A 23,977-nucleotide genomic window follows, 5' to 3' on the forward strand; every position below is an offset into this window, starting at 1 on the left:
ACAGACCGAGCTGTTGTTGTCTACCAGTAGCCAGCGAGTGTAGTATGCAGGAATTTGTCAGATGGCAGGATCAATAGCTTGGGATGGGAGTAACACACAAAAGATAGAAACTCACTGCATTGGCAGACGGCCATTGTGAACTAGGGACATATGCAGCTGCTAAGACAGCTGTGCGGTGAAAGGTTGCCACAGTAGTATGTGTATTTTCTTATGTGATTTTTGGTTTTCAACACAAATTTGCTTGAAAGGAACAGATGCACATAATTCATTTGAATTTGATATTATGGGAAATGTAGTTAACTATCATTCTAGTAATATGAATATTATATGTATGTTATTGCTACAGCATATTTTAGTTTAAGAGCTAAATAAATTTATAATTTCAGTATTAAGTTGAAAGATACTCCTTCCTCTTAGGTTATAGAGTACCTGGTATCAGCTGGTGCTAATGTACATGCCAGAAATGTCCTGGGGGAGACAGCACTTCATGTAGCAGCTCGTTCCTGGTACTTGGAGACATTCAAATTTTATCAGGATTCAGGTATTCCAATGGGTTCACTGGACATTTATGGCAGAACTGTTCTTCACCATGCTGCTGCATCTAAGTCATGGGAAATACTGAAGTACCTGTTGGAAGGAGATTGGGTACCTATTGACTGCAAAGACAGATATGGGCAGACACCACTAATGTTATCTTCAAGCTATCCAAATGACGTAAGTAATTAAGAGTGTCTTCCTTGCTGTGTTTAAATAATTTATTATAATTATTTGAGTATCATTTTAAAATATAGCAGATATTACTAAAATATCTACTCTAAAAGATATTATGAAGTAATAAGACTGAAAGAAACAAGGAAATGTTGACAACAGTTCTTCATCTTAAAGCAATTTTCTTAGCCACTGGGTGCTAAATTATCAGAGAGAAGAAACGTAAAATATGGAGCTCAGATAGAGCTCAAAGTATTATCAGATTTTGTAATATTTCATTGTTGCTGCATTCTTTGATAAACAGTGCTGATATTAGGGAAACAGTGGTATTGGAGTTATAGTCACATTTCAAAGTGGTAATATAATTACTTGTTGTTGTAGGAATCCTGTTTAATCCATTTTATTTATAAATTTTAAGGTTTGAGCTTTCCAGCTGTAGCACTCTTAGTAAATTCAGCCCAATATAAACAAGTGTGAATTACAGAAAAGCTGAAAAAATCGAGCTATTCTAACCCCAAAGGTCTGGTTATCACAGGTGAGATTATTGTTGATCCCATGGTGTGATTGAATTCCTGGATGTATTGTATTCTGTTTAACACATTCTGTTCTGCATCATGTCATCAAACAAGCTAGAAACAATTGAATATTCCAAGAACAAAACAAAAATAATTTAGTGCATTTAAAGCATGAAGCAGATAAACCTGATAAAGCAAATGCTGTTAAATTGCATGGTGACAAGAGATGCTAGGCAGATTGTGTTAAGCCGAAAAAAATTGGATACTAAATTCAGTGGATTCTTCAGAACAGTAGCTGTAAACATAAGTTTAATAGAATAGTTGACCATGCACTGGGTAAATATGCATTCAGTAGTATACTTCATAATGGGAGGGACCCTCTGTGGTATACAGCCATTGTGAAGAAACATCTAAAGAAATAGAGGCTACCACTTAATAGGTGTAAAACAAAGCATAGGACTGTAGATAGAGCAATGCTGAATGAAACACATTTGGCTGTCAAAATGGCAATGTGTGAAGTCTTCAGTGACTAACGTAGCGGAATATTGTCAAGTGATCTTTCGCAAAACTCAAAGATATTCTGGTGCTATGTGAAGGGTTTTAATAGCACCAAAGCATGTCAAGTTCCTAACAAATGAAATCGGAACTGAAAATGAGGATAGCAAAGAAAAAAAAGGGAATGGTTAACTCTGTTTTCAAATGTTCCTCTACAAAGGAAAACCTAGGAATATTGTCCCGATTGAACCTGTAACATTCCAGTTGTGGGAATATAGAATAGTTGCAGGTAAACAACTAGAATTCTCTCAGATACAGAGTTATTCGCACTTAGCTTCTACACAGATACAAGTCCGGAGGCTAACTGCTGTTAGCGTCCAACATCCTGCCCCAAAGCCCTCTCCTCAAAGATAGCACACTTACGCACAGAACAAATATCGATATTTATGGCGCTCTACGCCACACAGTCTTATAGTTACCACCCCTGCATTATGTAATACTAGATCAATGCTCTTATATCTCCAGCTGTGGTTAAATTCAATTACTTTTCGATTATAGGAAAAAGGCTTTTAGAAGAATAATAACAATACCAAACAATAGCAGTTACAATACCCTTTGTACCATAAACAATCAAAATCAGATTCACGAAATTAATATATGGAAAATGTTTAGATAGAAGAATAATATATTTCGTTCTCATCATCTGTGAATGGTAGGAATTAAATTTCGAGCCTAATTAACAAAATATAGGTAACTGACCATTTAGCATTGTTAGAATGCTTATTTCTGCCATTTCAATATTAATGTGATTTTTATGTGTTTAGAAAAGTCTTAAACTTGTTCTATCAAAGTAGGGAATATTATAGTGTGTTTGATAATATTGTTAAACTGTTTCATATTATAAATTATGTTTTGCATTATTATAACCAATAGTACATTCTGGGAAGAGTATAAATACTCAGCCTCGAGTATTGTTAGGAGAGTTGAGTGGTGGACCCACTAGAGGACAGATCTCTGTGTACAATTGAGATAAGTTCTTGGTGCATCATTCAGGTTTGGATTTACAATATAGCAACTTGTGTGTTGGATATTGTCTAAAACAGCATATTAGAACAGTGAAGTGATGGATTATTTTAGAGTGTTAAACAGTTTGATTTAATATCACAAAAGGCAGAATGATATGTGACTTTATATTCGTACTTTGTTGAGTATTAGTGTTGAACAATGCAATGGACCTCACACACGCATTTCTATCAAATCACTGAAGGTGGACTATTGAATATCGCCAGTGTAGTATGTGCTACCATCGGTTAGCTGTAGTAGTAACAACGAGTCTTATTACACCGAAGGATTATCATGAGCTCATATGATACAGGTTTTGAAGTGAATAAATCTACATACTTACTTTACTTCAGTTGTGGCCTACATAATTGTAGTGAAATCCATTATGGTATTTATTGAACAAGCATATTTTAGCTCATGTATGCAGTCATCGAGGGACACCAAAGGCAAGATATTCACAGGTATTTAAACCATTTTAACTATTCACTAACTGGTGGGATGTTACACACACTTGTATCACTGGAAAGATAGGTGAACTCAGTACTGGTATCAGTGGTGTTCAGAAACAGCTAAAATCGTTAAAATTGAATAAAGTTCCAGGGCGCAATGAAATTCCTAGCAGATTTCATCTCTCTCTCTCTCTCTCTCTCTCTCTCTCTCTCTCTCTCTCTCTCTCTCTCCCTCTCTCCCTCTCTCCCTCTCTCTCTCCCCCCTCCCCCCTCTAACTACAGTGTATCATAAGTCCCTTGAACAAAAAGCTGTGCCCAGTTCTTGGAAAAGAGCACAGGTCACATCTGTCTACAAGAAGAGTAGTAGAAGTGATCCGCAAAACTACCGTTCAGTATCCTCGACAAAGTATCTTAGAACATATTCTGAGCTGAAACATAATGAGGGGTCTCAAACAGAGTGGTCTCCTCCATGACAACCAGTGTTGATTCCAAAACATCAATCAAATGAATCCCAACTTGCACTTTTCTGACATGATACATTGAAAGCTTTACATCAAGGCAGTCAAGTAGACGCAGTATTTCTTGATTTCCAAAAAGCATTGGACTCAGTACCACACCTGTCCTTAATGTCAAAAGTATGGTCAAATGGGTATCAAGTGAAATTTGTGACTCATAGGGAGGACACAGCATGCTATCTTGGATGGAACATCATTGCCAGATGCAGAAGTAACTTTGGGTGTACCCCAGGGAAGTGTGTTGGGAACCTTGCTGTTCAAGTTGTATATTGATGACTGCATGGTATTATTAATAGTAACCTCAGACTATTTGTTGAAAATGCAGTTATATATAATCAAGTGCTGTCTGAAAGAAGTTGCATAAATATTCAGTCAGATCTTGATAAGATTTCAAAGTGGTGCAAAGATTGACAACTTGCTTTAAATTTACAGAATTTTTCACAAAATGAAAAAAAAGTATTTTCCTATGATAGTATGAAGGCTTTCACGACCGGATGAAATATCTTCTGGTAAACCTTGCGGGATGTAAGGTCGTGGTCCATGAAACTCTTCAGCTCCTAACGTTTCGTCCAGTGCTTCGCTGGACATCTTCAGAGGGGTGTTTCTCCCCGGCAAGACTCACTGGAGGAGAAACACCCCTCTGAAGATGTCCAGCGAAGCACTGGACGAAACGTTAGGAGCTGAAGAGTTTCATGGACCACGACCTTACATCCCGCAAGGTTTACCAGAAGATATTTTCCTATGACTATAATATCAATGAGTCACAGTTGAAATTAGTCAACTCATACAAGTACCTTGATGTAAGAATTTATGGGGATATGAAGTGCAATGATCACATAGACTTAGTTGTGGGTAATGCAGGTGGCAGACTTCAGTTTATTGTTAGACTAATGAGGAAGTGCAATCAGTCTACAAAAGTGATTGCTTACAAAATCACTTTGTGACCAATTATAGAATATTTCTGAAGAGTGTGTGGGATCTGTAACAAACAGGACCAACAGGGAATATTGAATGAATGCAGAGAAGGTCAGCACAAATGGTCACAGGTTTGTTTGACCCATGGGAGAGTGTCACAGATACACTGAAGGAACTGAATTGGAAGACACTTGAATATAGAAGTAAACTATCTCAAGAAAGTCTATTAACAAAGTTTCAAGAAGTGGCTTCAAATGATGACTGTAGGAATATACTACAATTGCCTATGTTTAGCTCACATAGGGATCGTGAGGATAAGATTAGAATAATAACTGCACACACAGAGGCATTCAAACAATCATTCTTCTCATGTTCAATATGTTAATAGAATGGGAAAAAACCCTAACAACTTGTACAGTGGGATGTATCCTCTGCCATGCACTTCACGGTGTTTGCAGAGTATGGATGTAGGTGTAGATGTATACATAGCATCACTATCATATCAATTGCATTTACTTAGACATGCTATGCATACTCCATCAACAATATAGCTTTTGTCAAACCAGGAGTTAGACAGATCATAAAATTCACTAGGTTACTTAAAAATGCCTATGATGGTATTTCAATCAAAGTATCTGTAGCCAGCTCCTGGGGTGGTGCAGTCGTACATGGTGCCACAAGTGCTCAAGTGCTTATTTATGTTGCGCTGTCAAAATATTTTTGCAATAGCCACCAGAGGCTCTGTGTTCCACAACAATATTGTGCTTACTCTTACACTGAACTTTGATAATAAGCAGTTCCTAGTAACAGGCTAATTGTCATATCAGTTCCCTTATCTGTCTACTATGGATTCTTATTTGGAACTGAAGATGGCAGTGATCCGTAGGACATCTTTATCACAAGAGGAATGCATCAGGCAAGTTTTGACACAAGAAGACATTGGCAATGGGAGACTGTCGCAGTACTTGAGATGCTTACAGAAGAAGGCTGACACAGATACCTTACCTGTCTTCTGTGTAAATTTTGGAGTAGCCGCCTGCTCCTTCAAGTGAAGGATATTATAGTATCTCAGACAGATGTGGCTGTGGCACAGTGGCTGAATTGGCTGATAAGATATTTGATGCAATAATGCCTGTGCTGATAACTACAGTGACACCTGTGTTTATACTCATTTATTGTGATGTTCTGTCTGCCAAAGTTGATTTGTTGATGAAACAGACTGGTAAACTGTAGACTCATTGGGATTACAGCAGAGACAGAGACTGTTACTACAAGAGATCAAGAAACCACTTGTCAACTACCTTTTCAATGTCTGGGACGGGCCAACACTCCGTCTGTTGGTACCACAAAAGATTTGGTGACCAGACGTATAAATGTACTATACCTTGTGCCCACCCAATTGCCAGCAGCAGTTGGACATAGGCATGTTAACTGATTCCCAAACTATGTCACAGCACCTGTTCATAAGTGACTGCAAGTCAGGACAAAAACATGTGGTGGACACTGGGTTGCACCTTTTATGTATTTCTGCACATGCAGTTACACAGCAAGCAACCACCAACCACTTTCTGCCTGACTGCAATGAATAATTCCACCATACCAGCATATAGTACACTATTGGGCGAACTGGAGATCAGGCTGTGGTGTGACCTAGCATGGGACTTTACAATTGCAGATGTGTTGGAACCATAATAAAGGCAGATTTTCTAGCATACTACCAACTGTTGCCAGATGTGGCAAATGTGCAGCTTGTTGACCGCAACACCAGCTTAACCAGCTCAGGTTTTCGATAAAACACATCAGTGCAAATGGCTACAAACCACAAGAGGTGAGCACATGGACTTACTGTGGAAATTCCCAGCGCTGACACAACCTCCTGGAATGCTGAAAGAGGTACGTCACAAACAGTGCATTACATAAAAACTACCAATGGCTCACCGGTGTATTTGCTCTATTCAAGAGTCATTTCATTATATTCCGCCTCCAGAACGCCACACAAACTTGGCAAACGTTTATAGACTCCATATTACAAGCTCTCCCCTTCTGCTTTGTATGTCTTGATGTTATTCTAGTTTTTTCAGCATTGCAATCTCTAACTGTGATGTTTGAACATCAAAACAGTACAGTGTGGTTTTGAAAACCACCAAATGTGTTTTTGATCAGAGACAGATTAACTTCCTGTGTCATAAGATCTCATTATCATGTTCACTACCTTTGCCTGAGAAAGCTGAAACCATCTACCAAATCACACGACCAAGAACCATTAAGGAATTGCGTTGCTTCCTCGGCGTGCTTAATTTCTGTTGCCAATTCCTGCCACATGAGGCTCAATTTCAAGAATTCTTAAGATGGCACTCAAGTTTTGAGGCAGCCAAACAGTGCAATGCGGACGCTGCATTACTTGTGCAAGCCAAGCCGAATACACTCTTGGCATTAATGGTTGATGCGAGGTGAGTGGTGCAGCTTTACAACAACTGTGTAATGGCACAGTGGAAATTGTGTGCTTATGATAGAGAACTCACGACTATTATGAGGCTATTAAATACTTCTGGACACAAATGAAAGCCAGAGAGTTTACCATTTGTACTGACCATAAGCCACTTATGTACATTTTCTGCCAAAAGAGTATCAGCTGTTTGCCTCAGCAGCACAATCAACTTGTTCATCACAGTTTGTGATATTCACCTGCTTTATTTCTTCGTTCATTGTCCTTGGTGTCGACATCCTGCATTGTTATACTGGCTGGAAAATGGGGAGTGGAAGTTCAACACCGACTACTGTAAATGATGTAGCCGACAGTTGCACAATTGTGTTTCACAGTTCCTTACTTTCACTGTTCACAACCCTCCAATATTACACAATTATATGGCCAGTTCACTACTGGTAAATGTTAATAAGCCCCATAAATAGGTTGCAGGCAAACATAAACATACTGCTCAATAGTTTGCTGTTGAACATCTATGTGCAGTAAAAACCTAAACACACAGTTCACATTTCTTGTGGAATAATACGGTACATTGAACAGATGTTGTCATTAATTGTTTTAACAAGCAGCCTATTTCTGTTACACTTATTCCACTGTTGAGGTGGTGCACTGTTGTTCATTTAACAAAGACATGTTAAAATATGCCACTGTCAGGCCTCTCTACAAAGAGGGGTACACCACAGATGTCAATAATTATCAGCCAGTATCCTTGCTTACAGCATTTTCAAAAATCTTTGAGAAAGTAATGTACCGGTACTCAAGAGTGGTTAGCCATCTCAACAGTAATTGGATACTTAATAAATCACAGTTCAGATTTCAGAAATGGTGTTCCACTGAGACAGCAATATATAATTTCACTGTCCACATAATAGTCTTTAAATAGGGAAATGTCACCAATAGGAATTTTCTGTGACTTGTCCAAAGCATTTGATTGTGTGAACCATGACATTATGTTACAAAAATTAAAATTCTGTGGTATAAATGGAATAGCATATGAGTGATTTAAGTCATACCTACAGAACAGGAAGCAAAAAGTTTCCTTATATGGGTCAAATGATTTAAATAAGTTTTCCACTTCATCTAACTGGGATGAAATAACATTAGGTGTTCCACAGGGTTCAATCATGGGTCCCCTTCTGCTCTTGATATGTGTGAATGACCTCTCTTCCTATCTGAAACAGGAAGCTGAACTGACACTGTTTGCTGATGATACAAGCATCACTATTAATCCAGTAAAAGAAACTCCAATTGGAAATGATACAAATAAGGTCTTTGGAAAAGTCATTAATTGGTTTTCTGCAAATGGGCTTGCTATAAACTTTCAAAAAACACAATACATCTAAATTTCTGCTGCAAAAAGTACGGTTCCTTCAATAAATATAACACATCAACACAAGTCAGTAGATGGGGTAGAGGATACCAAGTTTTTGGATGTACATATAGATGAGAATCTTAATTGAAAAATTCATATTTTGGATCTTGTAAAGTGACTAGCTTCAGCAACTTTTGCAATCAGAATAATTGCCAATTTTGAGGATACAGAAATTAGTAAGCTAACATACTTTGCACACTTTCACTCTCTGATGTCATATGGAATAATATTTTGGGGTAACTCAACATTTAGACAAAAAAATATTCACTGCTCAAAAGAAAGTGGTTAGAATAATGTGTGTGGTTCATGGTCACACATCTTGTAGGCATCTTTTTAAAATATTGGGCATTCTAACAACAGCCTCGCAGTACATTTACTTACTAATGAAATTTGTTCTCAACAACATGGACCAGTTTAAAAACAACAGTGACATTCATGATTATAATACCAGAAAAAAGAAAGACTTACACTATCCTTTACTCAACCTATCTTTGGCACAGAAAGGAGTAAATTATGCTGCTATAAAATTTTTTGACAAATTACCAGATGAAATAAAATGTCTGACAGACAGCAGTAATAGGTTAAAAAATAAATTGAAATCATAACTCCTTGACAACTCCTATACCACAGATGAATTCTTGAATAGGAATAAATAAGTCTATAAATATAGTATATGCATTTAGTGCTATTTAAGGGAATGGGGTAAATAATAGAACTATTAATCTTTAACTCTGTATTGTAATATATATTAAAAAAAATCTTGTTTCATATGTGCATTTCTTGTGCACTTGACATGTTCCACATCATAACGACTACTGTACCGTGCAATTGATCAGTGGAACACGCAACCAACTAATGAATTAACTATACATAATTCCCGTCTGAAAATCAGCCATGGACTGACTGTCTCAGGACCAAATATCGGTCCTTTATATATCCTCACAATAATAGCCTCTGAAACTATACATTGTTCCATGTTTAAGCTACAGAAATTACAATTAAAACATAACTCATTCAATTAAATAAATACATGGAAAAATTCCTTCTTTTTAACAGTTTCTTCTACCACAAAGGTTTGCCTGAATTATTTATTTAAATAATTAAATGAACAGATATAGTTATGCAAACAATAATTTTGCAAACATGGTAATTATTTTGTAATTAATTAAGGGCTGGCTTTGCTAATATGTTTTCAAATAGAGCCAAATAAATACTTTAAGAATCCTAGTAGTTCTTCTTTGAATATTTATAATTAGTACAGAATTTATATTGGTTTATAGGTCAACAATAGAATCTAAGCTACAAAACAATTACTGATGTCCCACTATAGCAAAAGATATTAACTAGGAATGGTCAAAATAAATTAGGAAATTAATTACATACACAAAAATAAGCACAAAATTAAAACTGGCACTATATTCCTTAACACTGAGGGCCAACCTTTCTCTTTTATGGAAATGCAGATTATACTTATGCATGTTAATGATATTTAGACAAAAATGAAAATAAAATGAATTTAAGGAGGCAGATGGCAGAACAAGAGAGGAAGTAAAGAGATCTCAGCTTGTTTCATCACAAGGTGTTAGACACATTTCTGGCGTCGACAACATGGTAGCCAATAGCCTTTCCTGTTTCTCACGTTTGATTGACTTTGCTCAACTAGCCGAAGTGCAACAATCAGACCAAGAGCTATACAATCTACTTAAGATATGACATCAGCATTGGACTTCCAATTAGTTGATGCTCCTGAGGCTGACATTAAATTACACTGTGAAATGTCAAACAGTAAACCTCAACCTTTCCTGCCTACCATATTTTGCAGACATGGATTCAACAGTTTACATAATCTGTGCCATCCTGGAGTCTGACTGACAACTCACCTACTCTCACACCGATTTGTATGCCCGGGCATCAGAACAGACTGTTAAGAATGGATACGAACATGCATCAGATGTCAATGCAACAAGGTTAACTGCCATATGCATGCACTAGTGTAAGAGTTGCTGGATATGATTGTGCACTTCAGGCGATTACATTAGCCCTTTACCTCCGTAGCTGCATGTCTGGAGGTGGCTGGAGCTTGGTGTCTTGGCATTTGTGGTGTGGCGGAAGGTGGTGCTCAGGAGCCAAGTGTCATCTCTTGATTATCATCAGGATGTCTCCCCTTTTCCATCTGGACAACATGTGTCTACTTCCTCAGCTTGACCACAAGTGTTCCTTGAAGGTGATCTCTATGTGTTTTCTAGAACTAATCCAGGGTGCGTCCATACATCCAGTTGGCTGGTCAAATTATTGTTCACTATCCTTGTGTCAACCATTCTGTGCTGTCCACAGTTCACATGGCTGACGATGACACTGGCTTTATTGTGGATGGAATTCCCTCACTGTGCGAACTCCATGTTGCCAGTTAAGAATAAATATCCTGTGTCCTGTGCATTTGTCACTTCCTCCTCCTCTGCTAACATCTCCTTCCACTTTAATGTGATCTCTCCCACACTTTGTCTGCAGGAGAGCATGCATAGATGCTGGAAGGCATTGATAGCAAGCATTATTTTCCTTATCAAATAGCTTATTGTGCATTTCACATTGGCATCCCAGGCATGCAAATTGTCCCTGTGTGTGTGTGTGTGTGTGTGTGTGTGTGTGTGAAACTGGATCTGCAGAAACCACTTTCAAAGCGTTCTGGTTAGCTGTGAATGAAAACAAGATAGTGACACTGCAAATGAGTTGAGCACCCCCTCCACGTAAGCTATTTTAGGAGGGTTAGAGGACTGAGACTGAATAATTTCGCATGTCTTGGTAGTGTGGTGGCAAGTGACAGGAGTGCCAATCTTGATGTTCTGAAGAGATAAATCAAAAGATTCAGGTTCTTCAGTGTAGCATGAAGATTTGTGTGGAATATACATATTCCTCTGCGAGCTAAACGTAGCCCGTTCAAGACTTTCCTTCTGCTCATCATGTACTATATAGTGTGGAGAGCTGCAACATAACCAAAAGACATGTAAGTCAGCTACAAGCTTCTGAAATAAAATGTCTTAAGTCTGTAAAGACTGGAAGAGACAAGTTCAGAAACAAGTACAGAAGGAGAGACCTGCACATGGAAGTGCCATGGAGGAAAGACTGAGTGTGGGGAGAGAAGTGATTTGGTAATGTGAAGCAGTTGCAGCCTAAGTGAATCCCCCATCATTACTTGGAAAGCCAAGAGATCCATTTGAAGAAGACCTTGGAACAAAGAAGAGACATGGGATGCTGTGGTGAAGGGGAAATCTACCAAGACTGAAACAGATTGAGGCAAATTCTATAGAAACATTCTACTTAGCTTGCTGCAATGAACTCCCTCATGGTAATGATGATAGTGATGATGATGATGATGATTTTACTTCTGCATAAGAAGTGCTCTCTGGGAGGCAAGTTTTTCAGCTCCATATATACATTTGTGTTTAGGTATAAATGTGCATTGAGTGTGATGCATGCAAAACCTCGCATGTGTGTGAGTTAATTTAACTGAATCAGAGTTAATTGTGATACAGGCATAACCTTGAGATGCGATGCTGAAATTATTGTTACAACAGATTGATTAACACTGTGAAATATTGTGGCCTTAGGAGTGAATAATAAGGTGGAGAATTTGCATTATTATCATTGAAAAACTGTAAATGTGGTAATGAAAACAAAATTTAGCTGAACTCTGCACTTTATTAAAAAACAGCAATCAAAACAATCAAATTATTAACCACGAGAATTAAAAGACTTGAACTAACGGTTGACAAAGTTACTCGAAGAGATCAGAATTGCTTAATAATCACGCATCTGGTTGTAATGGTCGCCTAGTCGTTGATATTGCTAATTGCTGTAATCGCACTATTTCACTCCCATTTACGGAGCTTGTTAGCACTTGATGTTTGGTTGGCGCCATTAAAATGCGTTGTAGTAATCGCTGCTGCTTGCTGGATCGCTACTGTGTCTCGATGCTGATGCTGGCTCTAAATCTGGTTGTCTAGGGTTAAAAACATGAGGTCCCGTGTTTCTTATGTGCTTTTGATGATAAAGAACGAGCAAAACCAACAAATATGTAACCTTCAAATATTTATTACTCTGGTGGCCATCTTAATTCCACTGTCCACCAAAGACCATGACACAACACAAAGTAGTACTTCCATTACATGATCTTTGCATTGTTTATCCACCTCAAACAATAACACACAAACACACTCTACCAAAGTGACATTCCGACTGCCTCCTCGACCCTTCTTGCTGCTTGTATTTATAACATTGTCAAAGAACTACTAAAAAGAGATATCGTTTATAAGTCACATGTACATCTGTTATCATAATTTGTGCAGATAAGTTATTAATTTGCATCGAGTGACATAATTTAACATGTTATGAAAATGACAGACAGATTTGTTGACTTGACAGAATAATTCTTTGTTACAAAAAGGCCATTTTTTAGAAGTTTGTCAATTGACTTCTCTAATTTGCATAAATAAGTAATTAACATGAATTATTAAGAATTACATTGGTTTTCGTCTAAAACAGGATTGATTTCGTGAATACTGAGTGAAACCGCTCCTAGTGAACAAATAGGTTTCACTGAGTGATTTTTATTTAAGGAGATCCAAAATACCTAAGTTGGCCACTATTTTTCGTACTTCATATTAATTATTTAAGATAAACTTAGTGTTTTTACATGATGACATTTGCTGTATCAGTGATCAAGTGATATTAACTTTTGTGTGGGTCAGTTATTCAGTATAATTTAATGGGTTGACTGTTTATGGAGACATGTTGTGCAATCATTGTTAACATACACAATAACTCTTCTATAATCATAAATACTCGTTAAACTGGTTGAATTTGGAGGGTATCACTTACTTCATTAAAGTAAAGCCTTTAATATGTTCCGTTACATGGTTTTGTAAAGTATATTTCAACCTGCATATTTTGTTTACAGTGAGTGTTTGAAAAGAGAGCAGAAGAAACACGTAGATCTGAGATTGCATTGATGAATGCACGGCAGTGAAACCTATCATGGATCTGGCCATCAAACTCTCAATTGTCCTAACTTGTTATGCTCACCATAATCTTTGGTGTAATGCAAGCAATGGCCATGAAGTTCAAGGCTAGGATTGCTGTGCTGAGGACTCAAGCATTGGACCCCAGTTGGCTCGCCCAGTTGAAAGCACAGCCTGCAGAAGACCGATGTGCCCTGTGCCAAGCTCAGATATGAAGTCCTTTCTAAGTCAGCAAAGGGCTGACTGTTTTCTTCAACCCACCATGAAAAACTCAACCATCAGTCCCTCTAAAGCTACATTGATCCGCAATGATGTAATTGTTCTGGTAATGAAATATCCCACTTAGAGGAGGCAAAACACTGAAAACCAATGATCTTAATTGCCTCTCCTCTTTTCTAAAAGAACTTCCCGCTATGTATTACTTCCCCCTGACATCACTTTTATTCCAACAGTTAGTCTCCTCTCAGTCAGCTACTAGCCTTGCATTACAGGTTCTGGGAAAAGACAAAAAACTGAGGTCAAAGCTAACCACCAACTCTGCAGGATCTTCTGAACCTGTAATGTGTCAGAGTTGTTTTGCCATGTTTTTTTGGAAAGCTGGGAGCTATTTGTTTGCTGAATACAGTTTTCTTAACATGATCTGAGTGCCTGTGTCCAGCTAACAGAATTCTGTCATCCAGAACAAATACTTTCAGCTTGGCTATCCAAATTAGGTATGTGCAATAAACTACAAACAGGCCAGCATTCATATGGCACTAACTGAGATAACTTTCTCCAAGACAACTTGAGAGTAGCTATACCTACCACACCCATGCCCACAGTTCTGTGAATGACTGCGTTCCCTCGACTCACTGGATATCATTTCGCTGAGCCTCTCTACACATCACTGTCTTGTATCTGAAGTGCTGGTCACTTCTGAAGCTTATCCAGAAGAGCAACTGATGCATCCAGCACCATGTTAGTTTAAAGAATGTTAAAAAGAGGAAACTGAAGCAGCACATACAATCATTCTAATTTTAATCTCATTAATCAGTGTAAACTAACTCAACTCTCCTTCATTTACATTATTAACAATAAATAATTGAAAAGAGTGAGTCGAACAGCTTGTCACATTTCAAATGCTATGAAGATGGCGTGTGTTCTTTCGGATATCGTTAAAGGCTAATCGGCTGATGACCTCCTTCAGTGCAGATGCACACGAATTGCCTGAACTCTTACGGGACTCGGTGGATTGTCTGCCACAAGTAATGAGTATAATGGCAGGGGCACTATGAATGTGGACTGTGAGTTGAGAATGTGTGTTTCACAGGGATTGTGCTGGTAACAAGTCCCTGCAGTCACACTATCCTCTGTGCCCTTGGTGGCTCAGATGGATTGGGCGTCTGCCATGTAAGTAGGAGATCCAGGGTTCGAGTCCCGGTTGGGGCACACATTTTCAGCTGTCCCCATTGATGTATATCAATGCCCAGCAGCGGCTATTGGTATTGATTTAATTCTAATTTCTTTCAAATGTTAGTTCTTGTTGATGACACTGGAGTCATAATGCAAAAACAATTCTGGCGAGAACACTATATATCTTGGACATCGACATTGCCTTGACCCTAATAAGGCTATGTAAAACGTACTGCCTTCACAGGCAGGACTTCAGTCCAAATTATCTGGTACCAATTGACAAAGTGTCAATGGGTGATATGCACGTCACACATCCAGCAGTGTTTTGTCAGCACTCATGAAATGTTTGTAGGAATTTGAGTGTGTCACTGAATACAGCAGGTGGGATGACACAATATGTCTTACCAGTATCTACTTTCATATGGATGGTGTACCCCTGCAGTAATTTTAGAACAATGGGGAGAAGCTCAAAAGCTGGGATTAATCTTAGGCAGAAATTAAGAAAACATTTGACAACAACTATTAGCAGGTTCACGTAGGCAATGAGTAACTGAAGAACAGTTTCAAAGCAAGATCCCTAGAATCAGGATTGGCAACTCACTTTAAATGTTCAGAAATGTAAAATTTTGCACTTCACAAAACAAAAAACTGTAGTATCCTTTGACCATAATACCAAAGAGTCACTTTGTAGAGATATGAAATGGAATGATCATACAGGTTCAGTTGTAGGTAAAGCAGGTGGTAGACTTCACTTTATTGATAGAATACTGGGGAAATGGAATAATTTTACAAAGGAGATTGCTTAAAAATCGTTTGCACAGCTGGTACTAGTATATTGCTCAAGTGTGTTTAATCCTTACAAAATAGGACTAACAGGGGATAACTAACCCAAGAAAGTTTGTTAGAGAAGTTACAAGAACTGGTTTTGAATGATGACGCTAGGAATATACTACAATCCTCTACTTGTCACTCACATAGGTATCGTGAGAATAAGATTAGAATAATTATGGCACACATAGAGGCATTCAAACAATCATTCTTCCCACACTCCATACCAGAATAGAACGGGAAAAAATCCTAATAACTCATATAGTGGGATATTCAAACATGGAGATATGTAAACAGGCAGAACACAGTGCTGTGGTTGGCAAAGCCTATGTAAGACACAGCACAGTTCTTGGCTAGGTTACTGTTGCTACAATAGCAGATTATCAAGATTTAAGTGATTTTGAATGTAGTGTTATAGTTGCCATACAAGCAATGGGACACAACATCTCCAAGGTAGCGATAAAGTGGAGATTTTCCCATTCGACCATTTCACGAGTGAATTGTGATTATTAGGAATCCAGTAAAACATCAAACCTCCAACATCTCTGTGTCTGGAAAAAGATCCTGCAAGACTGGGATCAATGACAACTGAGGGAATCATTCAATATGACAGAAGTGCAACCCTTCCACAAATTGCTGCAGATTTCAATGCTGGGCCATCAACAAGTGTCAGCGTATGAACCATTCAACAAAACATCATCAGTATGGGCTTTCAGAGCTGAAGGCCCACTCATGTACCATTGATGACTGCATGACACAAAGCTTTATGTCTTGCCTGGGCTCATCAACACCAGCATTGGACTATTGATGACTGGAAACATGTTGCCTGGCCGGACGAGTCTCATTTCAAATTGTATTGAGCTGATGGATGTGTATGGGTATGGACACAACCTCATAAATCCATGGACCCTGCATGTCAGCAGGGGACTTTCTGGGCTGGTGGAGTCTCCGTAATGGTGTGATGCATGTGCAGTTGGAGTGATATGGAACCCATGATATGTCTAGATACGACTCTGATAGGTGACAAGTATGTAAGAATCCTGTCTGATCATCTGCATCCATTCATGTCCAACGTGCATTCAGACAGACTTGGGTAATTCCAGCAGGTTAATGTTACACCCAACATTTCCAGAATGGCTACAGAGTGGCTCCAGGAACACTCTTCGATGTTTAAACACTTCTGCTGACCACCAAACTCCCCAGACATGAACATTATTGAGCATATCTGGGATGCCTTGCAATGTGCTGCTCAGAAGAGATCTCCAACCCCTCATATTCCTACAGATTTATGGTCAGCCCTGCAGGATTCATGTTGTCAATTCCCTCCAGCACTACTTCAGACATTAGTTGTGTCCATGCCACATCATGTTGTAGTACTTCTGCATGCTCACGGGGGCCCTACACGGGCAGGTGTACAGTTTCTTTGGCTCTTCAGTGTAGATGTAGAGCCAGGCTCTATGTTATGAAAGAGGTTAAAATAACAGAAGAGTCACACAAAAAGCTTAAGAATGCACAGAAAAGTAAGATTAGCTTATTTAATCAGAATCTTAGAGGATAGAGTATCAAGGTAGAAGAGATTCCTGTCTGGAAAATTTCAGAGAAGTCTGAAAAGATAGACATCCTGTGCCTGTCTGAGCACCACATAACCACTTGGTTAGAAAAGTTAAATTATAAAGAATTACACTCTATATTCTTACTCATATAGAACTAATACTGGAAAAGGAGAAGTCTCACATCCCTTAAGATGGAATACAAATTCAAAAACATTGTGACAAGTAGATTTTGTAGTGATCAGAACATAGAAGTGTTTGCTTGTGAATTGATACTAAAAAATTAGCCACTTTCAATTGTAACTCTATATGGATCTCCCCTGTGACATTTTGAACTGTTTAGGAGGAATCTGGATTCCTTAATGTGCTCTCTGTGAGACAGCTGCAAGCAGTTAATAATCTGTGGTGATTTCAACAAAGGTTTTCTAATGGATTCTGATAGAAAAATTATCTGGAAATGTTATCTGGCTCCTACAATTTGACCTCAGTAACTAACTTTCCATCATGAGTCAATAGAGACAGTTGGACCCTAATTGATAATGTTTTCTTTGATGAAGCTCAAAGCAAGAAAATAACTGTCTACCCAGAAACAAATGCTCTCTCTGATCATGATGCACAGTTCATTAGGATAAATAAGATATTGCCTTACAGTGTAGATCCTCCTCAGTGGAAATGTTAATTAATGACTCCAGAATAAATGTTTTTGAGAGCATTTTACAAGAGTTGGCCTGGGATGAAATTTATAATGAACCAAATGCTGATATAAAATATAATCCATTCCATGATAAATTCATATCATTATTTGAAAACAGCTTTCCACATAGAGGGATTAAAGTGTCTTGTGGAAGGAAAAGGGAAATGTAGCTGTTGCAGGAACAAATAGAGATCCTGCAGAAGTTGCACATTACAAAAACTACTCAAAATTACTAAGAAAGATTAATTAGAAAATCAGGTAATATGCACATAATGCCAGAAATCAGTAATTTTGATGACTGACTTAAGGCCATATGGAATGTAGTGAAATGAAAAGAGAGAACAACATCACCACTGAACTAAATGGAGGGCTGTAAACGATGAATCACAGGTGGCAAATGTGTTAATCATTTCTTAAATATAGCAGAAAATATAGCTACTAACAGTTCAAGAGAAAAAGTATGTTGAAAACACACACTCTCATAAAATTCAACCATATGAATATATGGATGACAAATAGTTTGTATAAGAAGAGAATAGAAGCTTTCAGAATGTGGTGCTACAGAAGAATGCTGAAGGTTAGATGGGTAGATCACATAACTAATGAGGAGGTACTGGATAAAATTGGGGAGAATTTTATAATCTAATTAAGCAGAATAATGTTTTGTTATAAAGCTGTGGTGATACGAATGATAAAATTTTGTACATGATGTAAGTATATAGTACTGTTTTGTACTTTCACAAATCCAATATCATGAATGTGATAACACGGGCACTAAATAAATAAATAAATATCCTCTACACATTGAAATTGGAGGTATGTATTTACGTTTATTGGATATGAGCTGTGTTCTGTTGCTAGGCTTGTCCTTAGTTTGCTGTAACACAGCTTCATCAAAGTGAACAGTTCGCACACTGCGAGGTATGCCAGTTCCCCTTCAGTCTAGTCGCAGGGATCTTGTTTCATGAAGATATCCATCAAGTCCTTGAAATATGTCATGATTTGATACCCTCCTCCCTGGAAATTGTTCAGTGTGCAGGAGTCTTACTGCTCAACTGTTGCATCATGCCTTCCCATGCACGTCAGCTGATTCAGAGCCATCAAGAACCTGTAAAAATCAGTAGAAAATTTCATGTATGCACAACAGAATGTAACAATAATCATGTAATTGTCTATTGATGGACATTACTAGCAGTAATGGATACTTATCCCCACTCAAAATAAGATATAATGTTTTGCAAAGCTGATTCCAGTGTCATTCTTTTTCATATGTAGTAGTCAAAACAACAGTGAATATTAATTAGCCTAAGGTAAGTCCAGTGTCAAACATTTCAGGGAGCCCTTGTGGGGAAATATTGTACCTGCGACATTTTTGCCACATAAAAAATGTGTTTCTTTTTATATTAGGAGTAATTCCCATAACTGTCAATGTGAACAGATAGTTGTAAAATTGAAGTATAACTTAACTCATTCCACTTTGGCTGATCATTTTCCTTCGCAGTGGCATTCATGCATGAATAAATGAGTGAACTGGAACTTTTCAACTAGTAAGTGCATGACAATGCTTAGCATAGAACAAACTACTTTTCTTAAAGGCATGTCACACTTCACCAGTTCCTGGTTAGCCTGTTAATCATACATGTCATTTGTTCAAGATAGATGGGTATTTTAACACGGTAATTGGTCTCTCAATGTTGCCTAACAGACAGTATTAGAAACCTATGAGTTTCAATTAGAGTAATATAGAAATACACCTAATTTTGTTTTTATACATTCTCATTGTAGTCCGTTTTAACATTAATTCAGGAGCATAACAATCAGATAATTCTTCTTCCCCCATACAAGGCTGAACTAAATACTGTTTCAAAATTAATGAAACTACTTTTTTATCTTACTGAGAATGATTTAATTTTAGTTTATTTGCATGTTCCACAGATCATATTTGCTGCAGCTTGCCATGATGTAGAGCATTATCAGTAGGTTCACAACTAAAGCCTAGTTTACACGATGACACTAGGTTGCAGGCAACTGCCCTGCTGGCCAGTATGCATGCGCGCCATGCATTTGCGCAACTCTTTGGTGAAACTAAACACTTTCGGCATGTTCCAACTTTGGCAACACAAGTTGCACGAGTTTTGAGGTTATGTGTGTTCTTAGAGTGTAGACAAGCTGAAATATGAAATGGGGAATGGAGAATAATGTTCACTTTTTGGATATCTATGCTTTGCATAAGTGTTTGAGGGATTTCAGTGATGCTGATTACAAAAATAAGCAAAATATTGCTGCCACTGAGACCATCATATGTGATCATAATGTAAATGGTTTGACAGTATCTGAGCTGCAGGACAAAATTTATTGAATTAGGAGCACATATACAACTGAATTAAGAAAAATACTAGCTGTGGCAATGTCTCGTGTACAAGACTAAAATCCCATTGTTTGAGTTGGCCAACTCTTTGCTAAGGAATTTTGTCGATAGGAGGGAAGGCTATACAAATTAAAAAAGCTGCATTCTTTATTCAGTATTCATCTATTTAAAATGTTGCTGCAGTGCTCCCCATTCACATATGTTAGAATTTTGAAGTATTGCCATTGTACAGGTCTATCTTCAAGAGAGTAGTTAGCAAACCATTCTCTTCTTAATGTGGCCTGCTTCAAATAATTATTGTTGCTAATGTTAATAATTATTACTGTTAATGTTTATAATTATTGGTGTTAATGAAAAAGGGTCATCACCAACTAAAACCTTATCTTATAGCATGCCGAGTGTTCACGATTGTAATGCATGCAATGTGATATTTTATTTCGTTTCTGGCAACAGTGCTTCATGTATTACAATACCTGTATTCCTTATCGCTTAACTAACTCTATTTAGAGGAAACATGAACAGTTCCGGTGACATTCTAAGATAATTAAAAGAACTTCTTGGATCTTTCCGTTATAAATTATTTCAGCAAGGATGCTGAGCAACCAAGCTGATGTCTTTTCTTCATCCAGTCACGAATAGAAACACGTTTCCTATTTTTTTCTTATGCAGTGATTTTACACAACAAGCTTTAACTCCATCACAACTCGTGTGACGTGCAGCTGCCAAAAGTTTAGTTTCAGATATGTCACAGGGACCCACAAAACGACGAAACTGAAGTGTATTATGGTGTCGCTGTGTCTACAGTCATATATGAAACCACTCATTCCATGCAATGAGTGGCGCAACCCAATATTATCATGTAAACTAGGCTTAAGGTACATTTTATCTGCAGCACATCACTGCATGATGGCAGTTTACATAACCGGATTTTTTCTTTTAATTTTAATCTATAACAAAACTTGTTTAGTGTAACCTAACCACATACATATTATCTGCTCAGAAACTCATCTATGGAGGACAAGGATTTGTCAAGTAGAAATGTTACCAATTTGTTTGAAAGCTTTCAGTATTAGCCATCCTTTTAATTTAAAAGTGAAGTGGTTAAATATTTTTATGGCTGTTTCTTTGTTCTTTTCCTTGTAACACTAAGACTAAGTTATGGACCTTTCTTTGAACTGGTGAAAATGAATTTCTCACAGGAAGTCTCACAGCTCTTCTTTTGTGGATATGAAACCCATTGATTTTTCTCCATAGATATTGGCAGTTTTAAGTTTAGATATCTTTGCTTCTAACTTTATCTCTCAAATTCATTCCCATAGTGTTGTGGATTGGCAGGAGCCAACCCACGGGGTTTGGAGGAAGCCGAAAGGCACGCTTTTAAGCTCACGCAGGCTGGCATGAGGTCTGGAACAGGACAAGGTAGTTAGACTAGAAAAAAAGGTCGTAGCTGGTGGAATACTTAACTTTAATCCATTAATGTTGAACGTAGCTCTTGTCTGTACACTCTTTACAATATCAATATTAACTGAACATGGCGCCTTGCTAGGTAGTAGCAAATGACGTAGCTGAAGGCTATGCTAACTATCGTCTCGGCAAATGAGAGCGTATTTTGTCAGTGAAACATCGCTCACAAAGTCGGCTGTACAACTGGGGCGAGTTCTAGGAAGTCTCTCTAGACCTGCCGTGTGGTGGTGCTTGGTCTGCAATCACTGATAGTGGCGACACGCGGGTCCGACGTATACTAACGGACCGCGGCCGATTTAAAGACTACCACCTAGCAAGTGTGGTGTCTGGCGGTGACACCACACATAGCATGCCATAAAAATTGCAGATGCAATGAATAGAACCAAACTCCTATAGAAGTCATATTTTTCTGTAAATATGATCATCAGTTTGTGCCATGAATACACACATATGAAAATACTTGTCTGTTTCTGTGAATTCCTTCTTAGATTTGGATTTTTTACAACTAGACTCTGGCTGCATCTAATTTATGTCTATACTCTGCAAACCACTGTGAAGTGCATGGCAGAGGATACATTCCATTGTACCAGTTATTAGGATTTCTTCCCATTCAATTCACGTCTGGAGCGTGGGAAGAATGCTTGTTTCAATGCCTTTGAGCATGATGTAATTATTCTGATCTTGTCTTCATGTGAGCAGTACATATGGGATTGTAGTATATTCGTATAACCATCATTTAAAGCTGCTTCTTCAAACTTTGTTAGTAGTATTTCTTGGGATAGCTCATGTTATCTTTAAGAGTCTGCCAATTCAGTTTCTTCAGCATCTCTGTGACCTTCTCCCATGGATGAAACAAACCAGTGACCATTTGCATTGCCCTTACCTGTGTATGTTCAATACCCCCTGTTAGTCCTGTTTTGTACAGGTCCCGCACACTTGAGCAATTTTTATGGGACCAATCGCATGAGTGATTTAAAAGAAATCTCCCTTGTAGATTTATTGCACTGCCCCAGTATACTACCAATAAACCTAAGTCCATAACCTGCTATACCACAACTAAGCCTATGTGATCATTCAGTTTCATATCCCTACAAAGTGTTACACACAGATATTTGTATGAGTTAATCGATTCCAATTGTTACTCATTGATACTATAGTCATATGATATTATGTTTTTTTTTTTCATTTTTTTTTTCATTTTGTGATGTGCACAATTTCACATTTTTGAACATTTAAAGCAAGTTCCCAATATTTGCACAACTTTGAATTCTTATCGAGATCTCCATCCAAGATAACATGCTGTGTCCTCCCTACCAAAAGGTCCCGAATCTAGTCAAAAATTTCACTTGACACCCAATATGATCAAGCATATGTTTGGTACAGAGACAAATGCTTTTCAGAAAACAAGAAATACTGTGTCTGCCTAACTGTCTTGATCCAAAACATTCAATATGTCATGCGAGAAAAGTGCGAGTTGAGTTTCACATGATCGATGTTTTCAGAATCCATGCTGGTTGGCATGGGAGAGGTCACTCTGTTTGAAATACCTCACTATGTTTGAGCTCAGAATATCTTCTAAGATCCTACAATGAATCAAATTCAAGATACTGGAGGGTAGTTTTGTGGATAACTTCTACTATTCTTCTTGTAGGTGGGTGTTACCTGTGCTTTCTTCCAACTACTGGGCACAGTTTTTTGTTCGAGGGACTCCTTCAGACCCTGGAGCTTTGTTCAGTTTTAATGATTTCAGCTGTTTCTCAACACCACCACTAATACTGATTTTACTCACTTTTAAATTGGGGCATTTCTTCTGGGTTTTCCTTTGTAAAGGAACATTTGAAAACAGAGTTAAACATTTCAGCTTTTGCTTTGCTATCCTCAATTTCAGTTCCTGAACACTAACTATGGTACCACTAACAGCCTTTACATACGGCCAGAATTTGTTTGAGTTTGGCGAATGATCATTTGACAGTATTCTGCTTTGGTAGTCATTTAAGGCTTCACTCTGTGATGGATGGAGATAGATATTTCTTCTCTTCAGTCAAACTGGATTTTTCCACAAAATGAATATGTATCAGAACACTGACTGCATGATGAAATACAATGAATGTCCATCCTCAGTCTTAGCCCATGGAATGTCTTTATTTGGA

General features: G+C 37.9%; 1 protein-coding gene across 4 annotated transcripts in view; it reads left to right on the plus strand.

Annotated features, from left to right (window-relative positions):
- Nucleotides 1-23,977, plus strand: part of LOC124779626 (serine/threonine-protein phosphatase 6 regulatory ankyrin repeat subunit C-like) — a 279,597-nt gene that overhangs the window by 78,876 nt on the left and 176,744 nt on the right. For all 4 annotated transcript variants that reach the window (XM_047253722.1, XM_047253726.1, XM_047253723.1 and 1 more), the window contains one exon: nt 418-714. In XM_047253722.1, the coding sequence (XP_047109678.1) occupies nt 418-714 (297 nt within the window). The remainder of the gene's footprint in view (nt 1-417; nt 715-23,977) is intronic.

The sequence above is a fragment of the Schistocerca piceifrons genome, chromosome 1 (genome assembly GCF_021461385.2).
Source record: "Schistocerca piceifrons isolate TAMUIC-IGC-003096 chromosome 1, iqSchPice1.1, whole genome shotgun sequence".
NCBI lineage: Eukaryota > Metazoa > Arthropoda > Insecta > Orthoptera > Acrididae > Schistocerca > Schistocerca piceifrons.